The sequence below is a fragment of the Bacillus rossius genome, chromosome 1 (genome assembly GCF_032445375.1).
Source record: "Bacillus rossius redtenbacheri isolate Brsri chromosome 1, Brsri_v3, whole genome shotgun sequence".
Taxonomy (NCBI): Eukaryota; Metazoa; Arthropoda; class Insecta; order Phasmatodea; family Bacillidae; genus Bacillus; species Bacillus rossius.
Window position 1 is genome coordinate 95,620,967 of NC_086330.1, and position 15,142 is coordinate 95,636,108.

The 15,142-nt window shown below is 40.2% G+C and overlaps 1 protein-coding gene across 1 annotated transcript in view; it reads left to right on the plus strand.

Moving 5' to 3' along the window:
• Window positions 1-12,483, plus strand: part of LOC134540418 (phospholipase B1, membrane-associated-like) — a 50,269-nt gene extending 37,786 nt beyond the window's left edge. The window contains exons 4-8 of the mRNA XM_063383151.1: window positions 2,277-2,515; window positions 4,845-5,004; window positions 7,697-7,851; window positions 9,691-9,844; window positions 12,157-12,483. Coding sequence (XP_063239221.1) covers window positions 2,277-2,515; window positions 4,845-5,004; window positions 7,697-7,851; window positions 9,691-9,844; window positions 12,157-12,293 — 845 coding nt within the window. The 3' untranslated portion in view covers window positions 12,294-12,483. The remainder of the gene's footprint in view (window positions 1-2,276; window positions 2,516-4,844; window positions 5,005-7,696; window positions 7,852-9,690; window positions 9,845-12,156) is intronic.
• The last annotated feature ends 2,659 nt before the right edge of the window (window positions 12,484-15,142 follow it).

Genomic DNA, 15,142 nt, shown 5'->3' on the forward strand with positions numbered 1-15,142 from the left:
TACGCCATTGCAGTTTTGCAAAAAAAAAAAAAAATGGAAAAAAATTCAAGAACGCAAACAAAGAATTACAAATGAAAACATAAACCCACAGAGAACACGACAAAATCAGCTATGTCAAACATATAAACCCAACTATGAACCTAAACAGGTATTATAGACAACGCTACGACGGCAGCACAGAAATAAATTTAATCATGAAATAATAACAACGCTGACGAACACAGTAGGCTAACAACGACGAGACAGTTTCAGCAATAACAGTAAATGCAGGTAGACAACAGAACCTGGACAATGCTGCAAATATACGAACACAGCGATGAAGAGAAACATATATTGTGGACAACACAACGACAATACAAACACAATTCGTTTCCTATGACATAACAGTTGCAACATTTCGTGAACTAGCATCTGTTCCCCCTTAATCAGGCACAAACATACATTAATTAAAAGGAAAATATCCGACTTAATGTAACAATTAGTACGTGCAAATATATATATATATTTATATATATTTGCCAAAAGATACTGAAATATATCGTTTACAAGCACTGAAGTTGCTTTTCTGGATACAGCTGGTATCATTCACGGTCATCAAGGGGAAAATTTGCCGAAACAGGTTCTCTTCTGTTAGGAGTGCCGTAAACCGCTCGCCTCTCTACAAGGTGATCTGGATTCAGTTATAGCTAGGTTGGTATTTTTCCATACAAAGAAGACGTGGCAGTTAGTACCGTGGGTTTTTCTCCAGGTTTTCCCCTTACCTCATTCATTCGACACTCCACCCCTCCTCGTACATTTTCCAGACTGGCTGGAAACCACTTAGCTGGCCTCGAGATAAGCTGGATTCTGCATGTTTTCTCTTTAAATTAAACCTGCTGGCACTGAAGAAACTGTAATTTCAAATAAATGTTAAAGGGGGGGGGGGGAAGTGATTATTTGACGAAGCTTGACATGTCCTCGAGAGTAAGGTCACATGCGAGGGAGACGTAATTTGGAAGAGGGGGGGGGGGGGTGAGGAAGCAGGGTTTGAAACCTGTCTTTCGATGGAACCATCTCAAGCTTTGCCTGAAGGAATTTTGAAAAATAATGATAAACAAATGTTAGTATGCCTGAAATGGCGTCATACGAGGGAAAGTCATAAAGTAAGTCACAAATTGATATGATTTATCTTAAAGTAGAATCAAGTACTCTCAAGAATATTAACAGATGGCAGCATCATTCAGCTGCATGACATTAATTTCATATTGACTTGGTAGCATTCGCACGCATGAATCATTCAGATTCATAATGACGGCGGAGCTCCAGGATCGTACGATAGAACAGCAACGTGTCCCAAAGTGGCTGAGACAGTCGTCCGGAGAATTTTAAGTAGCTAATATCGTATCAGTGGGATAAATGCATAAATATTAGTGGAGATTATGTTGATAAATAAAAATAGGCTTGAAGTGGTTATCATTTATTTATTTCTAAGTGTATTTTGTGACTTTCTCAATGACTTTTCCATGTATGGATATGTGTACTGAATGGCAACCCAACTTAGCAACACCGAGTAAGGACGGATCTAGGCTTTCCTTAACCCATCACCCCAAAAACAGCCAAACATAATTTGTTCTGCATCCGTGTAGTTTATATGTAAAACTATTTAAGTAATATTTTATCCGGCCCCGTGAACGTACGTTTATTTTCACTGCATGTACGCAAGCATGCCGCGCAAACTCACTACAAACTGAGTAGGTAATAAAAGATCGCCGTTTACTACACGATCATTGATAATGAGTAATATCTAAATATTAGTAGATATTGTATTATTTTTTCCTGTTCGCCTTTTATTTCAAACTTTTTTTTGTCAACAGCAAATTTGTTGGCCGATACGAAATAACCAAAACATTATGTTAAAAAGGTTTTATTTTTTGTTTCAAATAACGAAAACTGTGTAGCCACAAATTTTGAGCGCTGAAAATCATAACTTAGTTTCTATTACAGATTTTGCTTTCCAGCCATGCCTATTTCATTGACGCCAAAATCATTTAAAATTGGTAAAAAAAATATTACAAAGATTAATATTTTATCATTGTACTCAATACGCCACCCCGTTAATACATCATTCCATAAATTCTGAACCAAGAACGTTCGTAAATTAACTTTATTTTATTTATGTTATTATGTTTAAGAAATTTCAATGTTTTCCTCACATTGAAAACCATATTTTGATGTTGGCATTTCACAACCGCTCATATTCCGCCCGTTGAGTTGCGACCCCTCGCTCGAGAGTGCAGGCGGTCAGTCGACGTGGCGACGCTTCCTGACGCTGCCCAACATCCTGAAGGAGTTCAACCCGCGGCTGGTGGGCTACTCCACCCGGGACTCGTGGAGCCTGGCCGAGGACAGCGCGGAGCAGTCGCAGCTCAACGTGGCGGAGCGCGGCGCCGAGAGCAGGGACATGCTGCGACAGGCGCGGGAGCTCGTGCGCCGCATGTCGTCCGACCGCAGGGTGGACCTGGCTGCCGACTGGAAGGTTGCTTTCTAACACGCCTCCACAATACCAGAGCAATGTGCCTATTGTATTTGTCGTGCAAAGCCGTAGCATTTACCTAAATATATATTTGATTTTTAAAATACGTAGTATGTTTAAAACTTTGAGGAACATTGTTTCCTAGAGCAATTGTTGTTCTGTGTAACATGTAGAAGATCATGGACTTAGCCAAGGGGGAGTTCCGTGGGTCCGAACCTATCCCTTCCAGGATTTTAATAAATAAAAAAAATAGTGAAGACAGAATGTGAAAATGACATCAGCTGAGCTACATAAAATTACAGAGAGCTTTATTTGGAAGGATTATTGTAACCCGCATAGTGGGCTACAATAAATTCATTTTCTCCCACACCTAGCACAACATGCCTCATTCACAGAAGCGGCAGGAATCCTGTTTGCAAGAAGTCTATATTTAATCCTGGTTTGCACACACGTGTTAGTCACATGTTCGGATTGTTGTAGACGGAACTTTATGGCTCACTCCCACTAAAAGACATGCCAGGCTAAAAGTCTGGCACATGTTTCAGAAATACAAGAAAGAAGAGAGCAACACCGAATACCGAAATTAATAAAAGTCTTCCGTGTATGACTTTTAATGGTTTTCCATCAATCTAGTACCTCCAGTTTTTTAAGCGTTGAATAACATGTCACTATGTGCCTTTTTTTTTTTAAATTGCGTTTTTAAACAATTGTGTTGCGTCTGCAGTCGTTACCGTGTGACGCCTGGAGGATGGAAAACAAGACGCTTAACAAAAGACGACACATTGCGACAGCTGCATGTCTTATCTCGTCCAATGCGGCGCTCAAACTGATGTAAGTGTTGTAGTTTGTAGCCATGGTGTGTAGTTTTTCAACTAAGCTATTTAAAAAACTTGCTAGATAGATAATTCCCGATGACTTAAAAATGCAAGGAAATCTCACACATTTTCTGGCACCAAAAAACGTTCACGGCAGATTCGTTATTTCCTCGTTTTCCCAGTTAGGTGGCCACCATGCGCTCAAAGAATTTTTTCAAAGGTTGATTTCTATAATAAGTAATCAATACGCATGAATACTTAGTAATAAAGATTGCAATTGAATACATGATTATTGATAGGTACCTAATGAGTAAAATCAAAATATTTGTAGATACTGCATTAATATAATTTTTATATTCGCATATTATTTCAAACTTTTGTAATTTCCAACAAATTTATCACCCCATCATGTGCTTCCACCCGCAAATATCCATCCCTGCGTCACATTAAACATTTTTCTTCCAAACACATTAGCAGAAAAGTACATTGTTTTGTAAATTGTATTTGTGCAAAACATGTTTGCAATAAATCACAATCTCTTGTAATCAGGTAATCACAGTTGCTGTATCAGTAACATAAATTCCAGAATACTGCAATTAGTTTAGGTAGTAGACAAAACTACACAAGAAGTTACATACTGACAGTTAATACAGCTCACAGATTACACAATAATACATCCGCATGCGTGATGCACCTATTAAATATCTCTGTCACTAAGTGACAACATTTTACACATAACAGGTGATATAAAATTGAAAGAAGTACCTACAGTTTACGCTGTATTAACAACTTCTTTCCTGACAGTAATAACACACTACCACCATCAGCACCTCGCTTGTTCTACCCATAACTGATCACTGACTTCTATTTCAGTTCACCGTCAAAAATATAAAAGAATATGAAGAACAGTAATTTTAATAAATTAAATAAAAGGGTGTGTAGTCATTTTTGTACTTGCGTTACTGAAATGAAGAGCTCTTCAGAGAAGTATCACCTTAAAATGCTTTTATTTCTTATAATTGCTGGTGCTCACTGACTTCCATCCAAAACTGCTATATGCTGCAAAATGTGGCGAAGTCACTTACCACTTGGCTTGTACAACATTAACTTTTCAATATTCTTTGTAACATGAAAATAGTACATAGCGATATATCAGGCTTGTCATAATCTGTCTAGAAACTCTTGACACACATTTGAGTTGTGTTTTACAACTGTGCCTAAATGTAGTAGCTAACAAGTACCCAGGAAATGAGTGTGTAATGGTTATGCGAAAGGAATATCACTGTGATGTGATTACTTTAGGCATTATTGATACAAAACTATGGACTTGGATTGTTAATGACAGGGACTACATAGCGAATATTTAAGTCAGGTATTGAAACGATGTATCATAAATAATCAAGAGTATTTGTATCCCTCAACATTCCTCTTACACCTCGTTAAGACTGCATACATTATTTTCCATCTGAAACATGTTTAATGCTCTTTAGTTACCACAAACGTTTTTGGTTTTGCAGTTGGTTACAATTTTCATGGGGTCGAACGACTTCTGCTACGAAATATGCAACTTCAAGGCTTCGGAAGTGCTGAAGAACCACAGAGCGGACCTGGAGATGACCTTGGACTACCTGCGAGACAACCTGCCTCGCAGCTTCGTCGCAGTCATCCCTTCGCCTGGTTGGTGTGCGCAAGCTTGCTGCTTGTCTGCAGTCTCCTTGAGTTACACTCCTGAAACTCTTCTGAGCTGTTATTTACTACGCAAATTTATTCAAACAAATCTCACCAAATATTAGTTTGGGAAGGGGGGGGGGGGGAAATAAAAGTGCACGCCATTAGCTTGTATGGCCAGGTGCCACCCATTCGCAGTAAAAAAAAAAAAAAAACTACGAGAATATCTTTATCTAGTGTATCAAAGCTACTAGATCAACATGGAGAAATTTTATTTAGGAGAATAACCACTTGGGTGATTGGAGGAGGATGGGGGGGGGGGGGGGGGTTTAAAGGATAGATTTTCCCTCAAATTAAAATGAAGTATAAGAGATTACATTTATGTATTAATTTCACAATATTTACGTAGCTTATGGCAGTTTACAAGTGAATTAAAATAATTAAAGAAAAAAAAAATACTTCTTATAACCTACATGTACAAGATCAGTGATATACTATATTGGTGCAATATGGAGTAACATAACTAGCTCTACCTTTACATTCACGCTATGCTCGTCTCATTTCCCGAGGCTCAGATCAGTGCTCATATCTCCAGCTCAGGGTGAAGAACAGTGCTGCGACAGCACAGCCTACACTGTCGCCCATGCTCGAGACATCTGGAGACACAGCTGTCTGAACAACGTGATGCCAGAATAAGTGCAGCTTGCCACATCTCTACGAGACCCACTCACGTGTCACATACCATCTCCAAACGTGAAACAGTTCCAAGAATTATTTTAAACCTTGATTTGTGAAGCACGTGGCCGTATCTTTGCCGTGACAACTCTTGACCTCGGCTCATGCCATCTTCAGGAGCTCCAGGGTTCCGCGACTAGCAGGGCCACGTGCTAGCTGCATTACTATACCGACCTGCATGTGAATAAAAGGCTTGCCATAAAATTGTAGAACCATATCCATTGTATTAGGTAGACATATATATGTATATATGTTGGTTTTAATAACGTCAAAGTAATCTTAATTGTGATTCATGTTTGAAATTTTAAGATATAAAGAAATTAGAAAAGAGTTTAAAGAGTTTATTTTCCGAATTTTTCCGAGAGCTCCGTTTCCTCTGAGGACTAATCCAACCCCCAAGGGTAAACCCACTCTCCAAAATATTAGGGATTTGCAAATGTAGATGGTCCAGGGACGCCACTGACCACCATGACAGTTATGAACTTCAGACCAGGGCCATCCAGCAAGAGGTTCAGAATGCCCAAGGCCCGGTTCGGTGGAGGGATTACATTTAATGCTAGGGTTTACATTGAAGGACGACAGTTACAAGTCTATTGCTAATTGCCAATATAATTCGTAGGTAAATCATACAAGTAATAAGACACAAACAGCTCAAGTTTACAGAAATTGCCACAGCAACATTTACATTCTTTAGGTTATTTGTGGGGTTTGGAAAGTTTTCACTGAGGCTGAAAGTGCTTCCAAAGTAGTTCCCGCCATCTCACAGTCGTGCAGCTGCAGCACTGCCCCGCAAACCAAACTCAAATCACAATCTTGTATGTTTACTAGGGATGGGTCGATAAAATCCTAAAACACCATCAAACATAAGTATATTCAAAAAAAAATATTATAGGAAATGAAGTAAATTACAAAATTCAACACTGAAAATGTCTGAAATTCACTAGGTTATATATATTTTTATACCTATCCTGTTACCATTCCCCAAAATATTTTTTTAAACATGTAATTATAGAAATAAAATTACAGTATGTATTGGTTCTGAAAAATAAGTTGATGAGTAAACCATTTAAATTGTTAAATGTTTCAACAGCATAGTTGATGTTTTTCATTACTTGTACATGATTTTATTTTGGACCCTTGAGACTTAATTGGGATTCGAGGGGTATATTCGAGGTAGAGTCATTCGGGGTAACTGAGCGCAGTGCGCGTATCTCAAGAATGTGGACCAAAGCGGGGGAGAGGGGTTTGTTTGGGTCGAACGGAAGCGCCAGAGTGGCCAACTAGTCGCAACTTGTCACTGTGGCGTGCGGTAGTTGGATATCTTTGTTCCGTAAAAAACTGTATTTGGTGTTTTCATTCGTTGTTTTTTGTTTAATGTATTTTATGTAACTAAATATTTACAGAAAAAAACTACTTAGATTTTTCTTTTTGTTTTTATTTCCATTTACAGGTTTTTTAAATGGTTTGTCTCAGAGCCTTACTTGTATATACCTAACACTTTTATTTTATGCGCAGTGAGCCCTTATTTACCAAAGTGCGCACACTTGACCCCAATGAGTCTACTCTTTGGGTTTCAAATTCGAGATTCGAATTCGATAAAATTGTAATTAAATCCCCATCACTAGTTTTACATTAAATAACAGGGAGCATTCCCGACAATTATTTGCCCCCCCCCCCCCCCCCTTCCTCCAACGCTCATGGTTTCTCTCGATGGCCCTGTTGCATGCTAACAAATGGGTGACATATGTAATAAAACAACATAAAACCTGTTTACGGCTCAAGAACTGATAAATCGAAGTTTCCCATGAACTACGGGATTCTCGGGAGTCATGTGGAGAGGGTCGTGGGTTCGAACCCAAAGCTCCAGGTGTGCCAAGTGGTTCGGGCCCGCCTGTGATCTGGGAGGTGGTGTGACGTAAAGCCTGCCTCCACCCCCGACTGACGCGCACCCCTCCCTCTGTCCCAGACCTGTCCAGCTTCGTGGGCGTCAAGGGAAAAGCACTCCAGTGCGAGCTGCGCAACCAAATTGCCTGCCCCTGCCTGCTGGGGAAGAACTTCCTGAGCCGCAAGAAGGAGTTCGCGCAGACCATGAAGCAGTTTAGGCAGGTGCAGTACCAAGTGGTGAGTACATGCCACCTCTTTTTACTTCAAGTATCCCACATGAACATGGATCAAAAGCTAAACAAGATTAAAATAATAATTGCTAACACATACACACCGGTTCCTAGGAGCCCGAAAGTGTTTTTTTCAAAATAGTTTGGCTAAATAGCAAACCTCATAAATACACTTACTATCAGGTTTCCCTTTAAGTTTCTCTGAATGTCTTCCCCAAGCCTTAAAAGCGAGAATTACCAATTGCTATGGAACACAATTTTCATTTTAGCAAATGCTTTATTCAGATAGATTGAAAAGTGAATTAGCAAACTTTGTATTTCCCAACTTAATAAACTTTTCTCGTTTAGTTTGGATTCTCAACATATAGGTTTGCGTAAGTATTATTTACAAGTTAGTAGTCTTCTAAGTAGTAATTTCTATCCTTTACTTAACATAAAATGTTCATGAAGGAATTATTTTACAGTAACCAGTGTGAGTGTGTGGTTATATTGCCTTTGGGTTGGATTTATTACTAACAATCTGTTACGGGTGCACTCGTTGCGGGGGCCGTAGTCTCTGATATTTACTGATTGAATTGTAATGCGTGCTCGGGTTTTAAGGGCGCCACCGTGCAACGGGCACGGACCTATGTGAGACTCTTTCCCAGGGTCGTGACGTCGCCCATGTGAGACGTGATTTTAATTCCCCCCTGAATACACCTAGCATGAATCCCTGCCCGCTCTCAGCGTCGGGCACGCTATTATCTACGCAGTGGGCTCTCAAGCATCCCACACACCGTCACACTCCACGTGGTCGAACAGATTTAAATAACAAAATAATACATTTGATTAACACACCTGATTTATTCGGTGAATGCAACTTATACACGTACACGATTGACGTACACGATTGAAAACTGTTTAAAACGCCCGCGGCACGAATCGGTTTAGGTGTGAGGACCTCCACGTGGTCACATCTCACATTACTTAGTACAAAAGAGAAAAGACCGTTGCTGGTCGTAAGACAATTATTTATGCAGTCCCCCGACCGAGAGTAGCTCCGAGGACGAAAAGAAAACGATTTATACGGAATTAAATTGAAACAGAATTACTTGGCGGTGAAACAAGCGGTGAGGTCCCCGGAGTGCTGGCGCGTCTACTCTCGGTCGTTGATGGCGGAAGACTGGGCTGAGATCATGCTCGACTCGACTAACATGGCGTCCTCCCGCCGAAACAATTGCCGTTAAAGATATTTGCGAATTCGTGCCACGGGAAACTAAATTAACATGACAAGAATTATTTAAAAATTACGTGACAATTTTTGAATAAAGATAAAAGATTGTACAAATTATAATTATTAAGATTTAAATTTAATTATTGTCTGGCTTCAGGTTTCCTCGGGAATGTCCGGAAACGCTATTCTATTTTGTTACCTTATTTTAATTAAAAGAACATAAAACCCTCCCGGCCGATCTGCCGTCACGTTGCACTTAGGGAATATAAAAACAAATAACATAATTATATTTACTTATGTTTTAGGGGTGCGGCGCACTGACTCGACAGCGCCCTCTTGCCGGGCGAACACACACGCACGCACACGTACGCACGGGTAGGCGGGAGGTTTGAATGGAGGGTGAGTGGTGTTTGGGCGGTGGCATATCGGACTTAAAAAGGGGCCGCAGGCCCGGACGATGTCAAATCGAAATGAAAATTAAAACTAAGGAGTTACGAGATACATGCCTTTATATTTTTTTTTCCCTTGTGAATGACATTACGAACACGTTACTGTTTCTCATTATTAACCTGTTAGCGGCAACACTAACGGGAACTACCATCCAGGTGATGACACAGCTTCTCCCTGCGACAGGTGAACTCCAGCAGGTACGAAGGGAAAGAGGACTTTGCAGTGGTGCTGCAGCCGTTCATGGAGCAGCTCGCCTTGCCGGAGCGTGATGGCATGACGGACTTCTCCTACCTGGCCATAGACTGCTTCCACTTAAGCCAGAAGGCGCAAGCCAGGGGTGAGTGTCAGTCGCACCGAGGAGTGCTGTCTTTGTTCAAGTTCAAGTCAAGTCAATTGGACGACAAAATAAATCATAGCCGCATTGGCGTAGCTGTGTTCATAAAGTTGGGGGGGACAAATAATGATTTTGATGTCATGTAAACCCATTCCCCTCCTACTAAGACGGGGAGTCCGGGGGTCCTCCAACGGAAAATTTTGATTTTTAAAGTGCAAAATAGCGCTTTTTAAGAAGTTTTTGTATCTAACCATTGGATACATCCATGTTAAAATTATTATTGTTTCCTGAAGATAAAATTTGATGAGTGAAGAATTTACAAATAAAGTTGGGCAGAAGGCAGGGAGGGCACAAGCTCTCTTTTTTTTACTCGAATGGAATTAAATAGTATTATTTTACAATCATAATGATATTTTTATAAATTATTTACTAAAACTTATTCATTTACGATATTTTCAATTTAAATCAAAAAACATGTACACTTGGAAACATTAAAAAAAATTGTTTATAATTCATAAACTTAGCCTTCTTGTCCCCATAATAGGCTACATCTTATGTCACGACTACTTTGACTGATTAGCCTTACACATTTAAAATCTCCAGCACACATCACTATTCGATACCTTAAATAACACTGCACATTTTTTTTGTATTAAAGTCTTTCTGCTGTACTAGTGCCCGACTGCCTGTAGCTCGTTATCGTTTACCAAACACATGTCCCCGTCTCTCATTCTTACTTATAAATTGAGACGTGATGACGTTTAAATCACAATATTTATTAAAGCCAAATAATTGTTTTGAGGTTTCACTAAAAATCAAACATACCTACCTGAGAAAAGTTTTAAGCCTTCGTAGAGAGCTGAAACTTCTTTCAGCTAAACAAGAAGAGCTGGGTACAACAAGCAGCAATCTCAAAACCACTTCTATATTTGAAAACAGCTGCCTAACTTCTAGCATAGAGTTCAGTAGTATTTTTGATACATCCTTAACAGATTTTGGATTATGCTTCTTCAAAAATAGTTCAACTTCAGTCTTCAGTAACTGAGAATTCACTTCTGGATAACTTGCTAGCTCGTCACAAATTTCTCCCTTGAGCAAACAGTCTTCCAGCTTCTGCATTTTCTTTATGCCTTCTTGGTTGAACCGGCAATGCAGCCCATTAACAGCAGAATCGACCATCATGAAGAACTCTATGCGGAAATATTGATCAACGGTTGTTGCTTCAAAAACATATGCTGGCCCAGTGAAACGTTTCGGTGGTTTCCTGCGATTTTCATTGGATTGCGAACTCACAACTCACAAATTCTTAACCATACGCATTACACACTGCACAGGATTGAACAGTCTTTCCGAACAGAATGCTAGAACTTGACTGCTGCTAGCTGCATTGTTGTAAGGACCAAACGGGTGTCGCCCTGGTCGGCTGAGGAAGGCGTTTTACGGCCATGAGTAATGGGGGTTTTCAGCCTGAATACCCGACCTTGAGCCCTCTCTGTGCGGGGAGGGAAGCCTCTGCCCTTTGTTTGGGTGAATCGTAGCTTAGCTTTACCGACCTTCCAGACATCTACTTCAAGAGTTTTACACGTTGCATTGGCCAGTGTTTTTAGCTAGTGAATTCACCGACTTTTTTTTTCCTTTGGGGGGGGGGGGGGGCTGGGCCTCCCCCCTCGCTGCGCCACTGACCCCCATGGTCCCAAGACCATTAAGTAGGATGGGCACTGGAAAGAGGGAGGGTACCAGTGGGACCCCGGTTGTGTTTCGAGATTTTTTTCAATGCTCGGGTTTACCCTGATTCGATGAAAATCACAAGTCTATTGCTAATAGAATTTATTGGAAACCTTACAAGCAATGCAATACATAATGATTACGAAGAGTTACACATTAAATAATGTGTGAGGCCCGACATAATTATTTGAGCCTGGGCCCAGTACACATTTTATTAACAATCACTGTCACACTTCGCAAGCCAAACTCTCTCCCAGAGAACACACAAATCTACAATTTTATCATCAAATAAAGACGGGGAGGAACATATGTGTGTCAAAATCTTAGCACTTCCAAGACAAGTACCTACTAAAAGTTCTACCACCCAATATTTCCCATTAATCTGATTGCAATGCCTTCTGAGGGGGATTCAAATTGTGGATCTATGCATACTATTCCCATGTGAATATATATTTTTTGGAAAAACACAAGTTGTAAAAAAATACGGAAATGTGAATTCATATGTTGCAAAATTTATCATGCACAGAAGTGAAGTTATATAGGCCATATTTCAGTGTTGGAATGTGTAATTATTGAATGTGTGTGGACAGCTGCCAACGCGTACTGGAACAACCTGCTGCAGCCGGTGGGGACAAAGTCACGCACCTGGGACCGGCTCTTCAAGTCGTTCCTCTGTCCAACCGGCCAACACCCCTACATCTACACCAGGAGAAACAGTGGGAGCTAACGGCCGCGTTGCTCGCTCCGAGCTGCACCTGCCATGTTCATTCCTTGAGCTTTGCTCTCAAGGGAAACAGTGGCTTGAGTAATACCAAAGAACTGAAACACCATTACGGAATGCCAGGAAGTGTATTAAAGGACAATTCACTCTACGGTATGAATATAAATGGATCTCACTTAAAATAAACGGATAAAAGGATCTGTTGGTAGCCGTCTGGTCTGCAATAACTTAAATGATAAATGTTTACGATAAAAACCAAAATAAGCCATGCAGTTGATAATTGAAAACTAGGACTAAAGTAGTATATAATAGCCGGAACTAGATCTGGCGCTGGCGCGTGGTGCCGGTGCCGGTGTCCGCCATCTTGGATTTGTGACGTCACGGCGGCAAAAATTCCTCAAAATTCCTCAAAAATGACTCAAAATGACTCAAAAATTCCCGTTTTAAGAAAAAATTTCCCGTTTTCGAGGGAAAAATTCCCATTTCGAGGGAAAATTTCCCGTTTTATTCCTCAAAAATCCCAACGGCTAGAAATGTCCTGATAGAGGCTTAAGCATCCTTAACTCAAGCCTCAGTTAAGCCTCTATCAGGATGTGACCTTGACCTTTGACCTTGACCCCGGCAGCCATCTTGGATCCGCCATTTTGGATGACGTCATTTCGTTTTCTAGAAAATTCCGGCATTGTGTTATCCGCCATATTGGACGATGACGTCACCGTTGCAATTTTCGTTACGGCCGCCATCTTTAACTTTTTTATTTATTATCCGATTTCAATGAAAAAAATTTTAAAATTTATTAAAAAAATCCATTTAATAAAATTTTAATGAAAAATATTTAAAAAATATATCTTTACGACACGGAGTTCGGAGTCCTCGGTTCGAACCCGGTGAGGCCAAAAAAAATTAAAAATGGCGACCGATCCTCCTCCCGTGGTGACTTTTGGCAGACTGACTCCCACTACTTTTCTTAAAGCATATATATCGTCACCTAGTATGACGTCATGTCCGCCATCTTGTCTTCGATGCTGGAAGCCATCATCATCATTGTATCGTCGACGAGAGTGCGCTGACACCATGTTAGTTTAGTTCGTATCCGCTAGAGTGCAGTAATCATTTATTGCTGTGACACCCGCCATCTTGAAATATGGCCGCCATCTTGAAAATCCGTAATTATTTAGCTAGAAATTCGGGAAAAATTCCAAAATTCATTAAATAAATCACTCATTAACTTACATATTGATTCGATCCGCTCCAGTCCTTGGTTCGATCCCCGAATGATGCAAAACATTTAATTTTATATAAAAAATAATAATTTCAATAAACCATGTTCAAAATTCTTAAAGAGACTTTAAATCCTCTACTACCATCATCCTATCAGACACCAAGACCACCATATTGGAAATTCGTAATTGTAATGCTAGAGATTCGGGAAAAAGTTCAAAATTCATTAAATAAATTTGTAATCTATATACTGATTGATTAGATCGACTAAGGTCCTTGGTTCGATCCCTGGCCGATACAAAACAACTTTAATTTTAAAAAAGTACCAGAAAAGTGTAAGGTTCGAGAAATAAAACACCTCAAAGTCTTTTACAAACATAATATTTATTACACAATTTCTATCCTACTACAGAATCACTTGCGAAAGCCAACAACAATCTTATAAACATTTAGCCCTGCATAAACGTGCAACGACTACTTCTTAGCTCCAAATGGCTCCCAAAGCTCCAACAGCCTCCAAATGCTTAACACAGCTCCAAATGGCTCCAAATGCTCCAAACGGCTCCAAATGCTTGACAGCTCCAAATGCTTCAAAAGGCTCCAAATGCTCCAACAGCTCCAAAAAAAGGCTCCAAATGCTCCAATAGCCTCCAAATGCTTAACACAGCTCCAAATGGCTCCAAATGCTCCAAACGGCCTCCAAATGCTTGACAGCCTCCAAATGCTTAACACAGCTCTAAATGGCTCCAAATGCTCCAAACGGCCTCCAAATGCTTGACAGCTCCAAATGTCTCCAGCAGCTCCAAATGCTCCAACAGCTCCAAAAAAAGGCTCCAAATGCTCCAACAGCCTCCAAATGCTTAACACAGCTCCAAATGGCTCCAAATGCTTGACAGCTCCAAATGCATAACACAGCTCCAAATGGCTCCAAATGCTCCAAACGGCCTCCAAATGCTTGACAGCTCCAAATGTCTCCAGCAGCTCCAAATGCTCCAACAGCTCCAAAAAAAAGGCTCCAAATGCTCCAACAGCCTCCAAATGCTTAACACAGTTCCAAATGGCTCCAAATGCTCCAAACGGCCTCCAAATGCTTGACAGCTCCAAATGTTTCCAGCAGCTCCAAATGCTCCAAATGCTTGACAGCTCCAAATGCTTCAAAAGGCTCCAAATGCTCCAAATGCTCCAAACGGCCTCCAAATGGCTCCAACAGCTCCAACAGCCTCCAAATGCTTGACAGCTCCAAATGTTTCCAGCAGCTCCAAATGCTCCAAATGGCTCCAACAGCCTCCAAATGCTTAACACAGCTCTAAATGGCTCCAACAGCTCCAAAAGACTCCAAAAGCTTCAAAAGGCTCCAATTGCTCCAAGAGCTCCATCTTCAATTGGTTCCAACTGATTCCTATTACTTTTATCGAACTTGGCATGATTACTAACATGTCTTTATCAGTATACATTTTGACTGGCAGTGGTAACGTTTTTTTACACCTTTAAGTTATAAGTTTTATTTAGAAATCAGATTTCGATAAATGATAGCTTCCATCTGGAAAGAAAATATATTAATTTATCTTCAAGTTTATACACATACATTTAATTTAATCCATTATTGTATGTAGCCAGCTTCCCTCAGTTCTTTG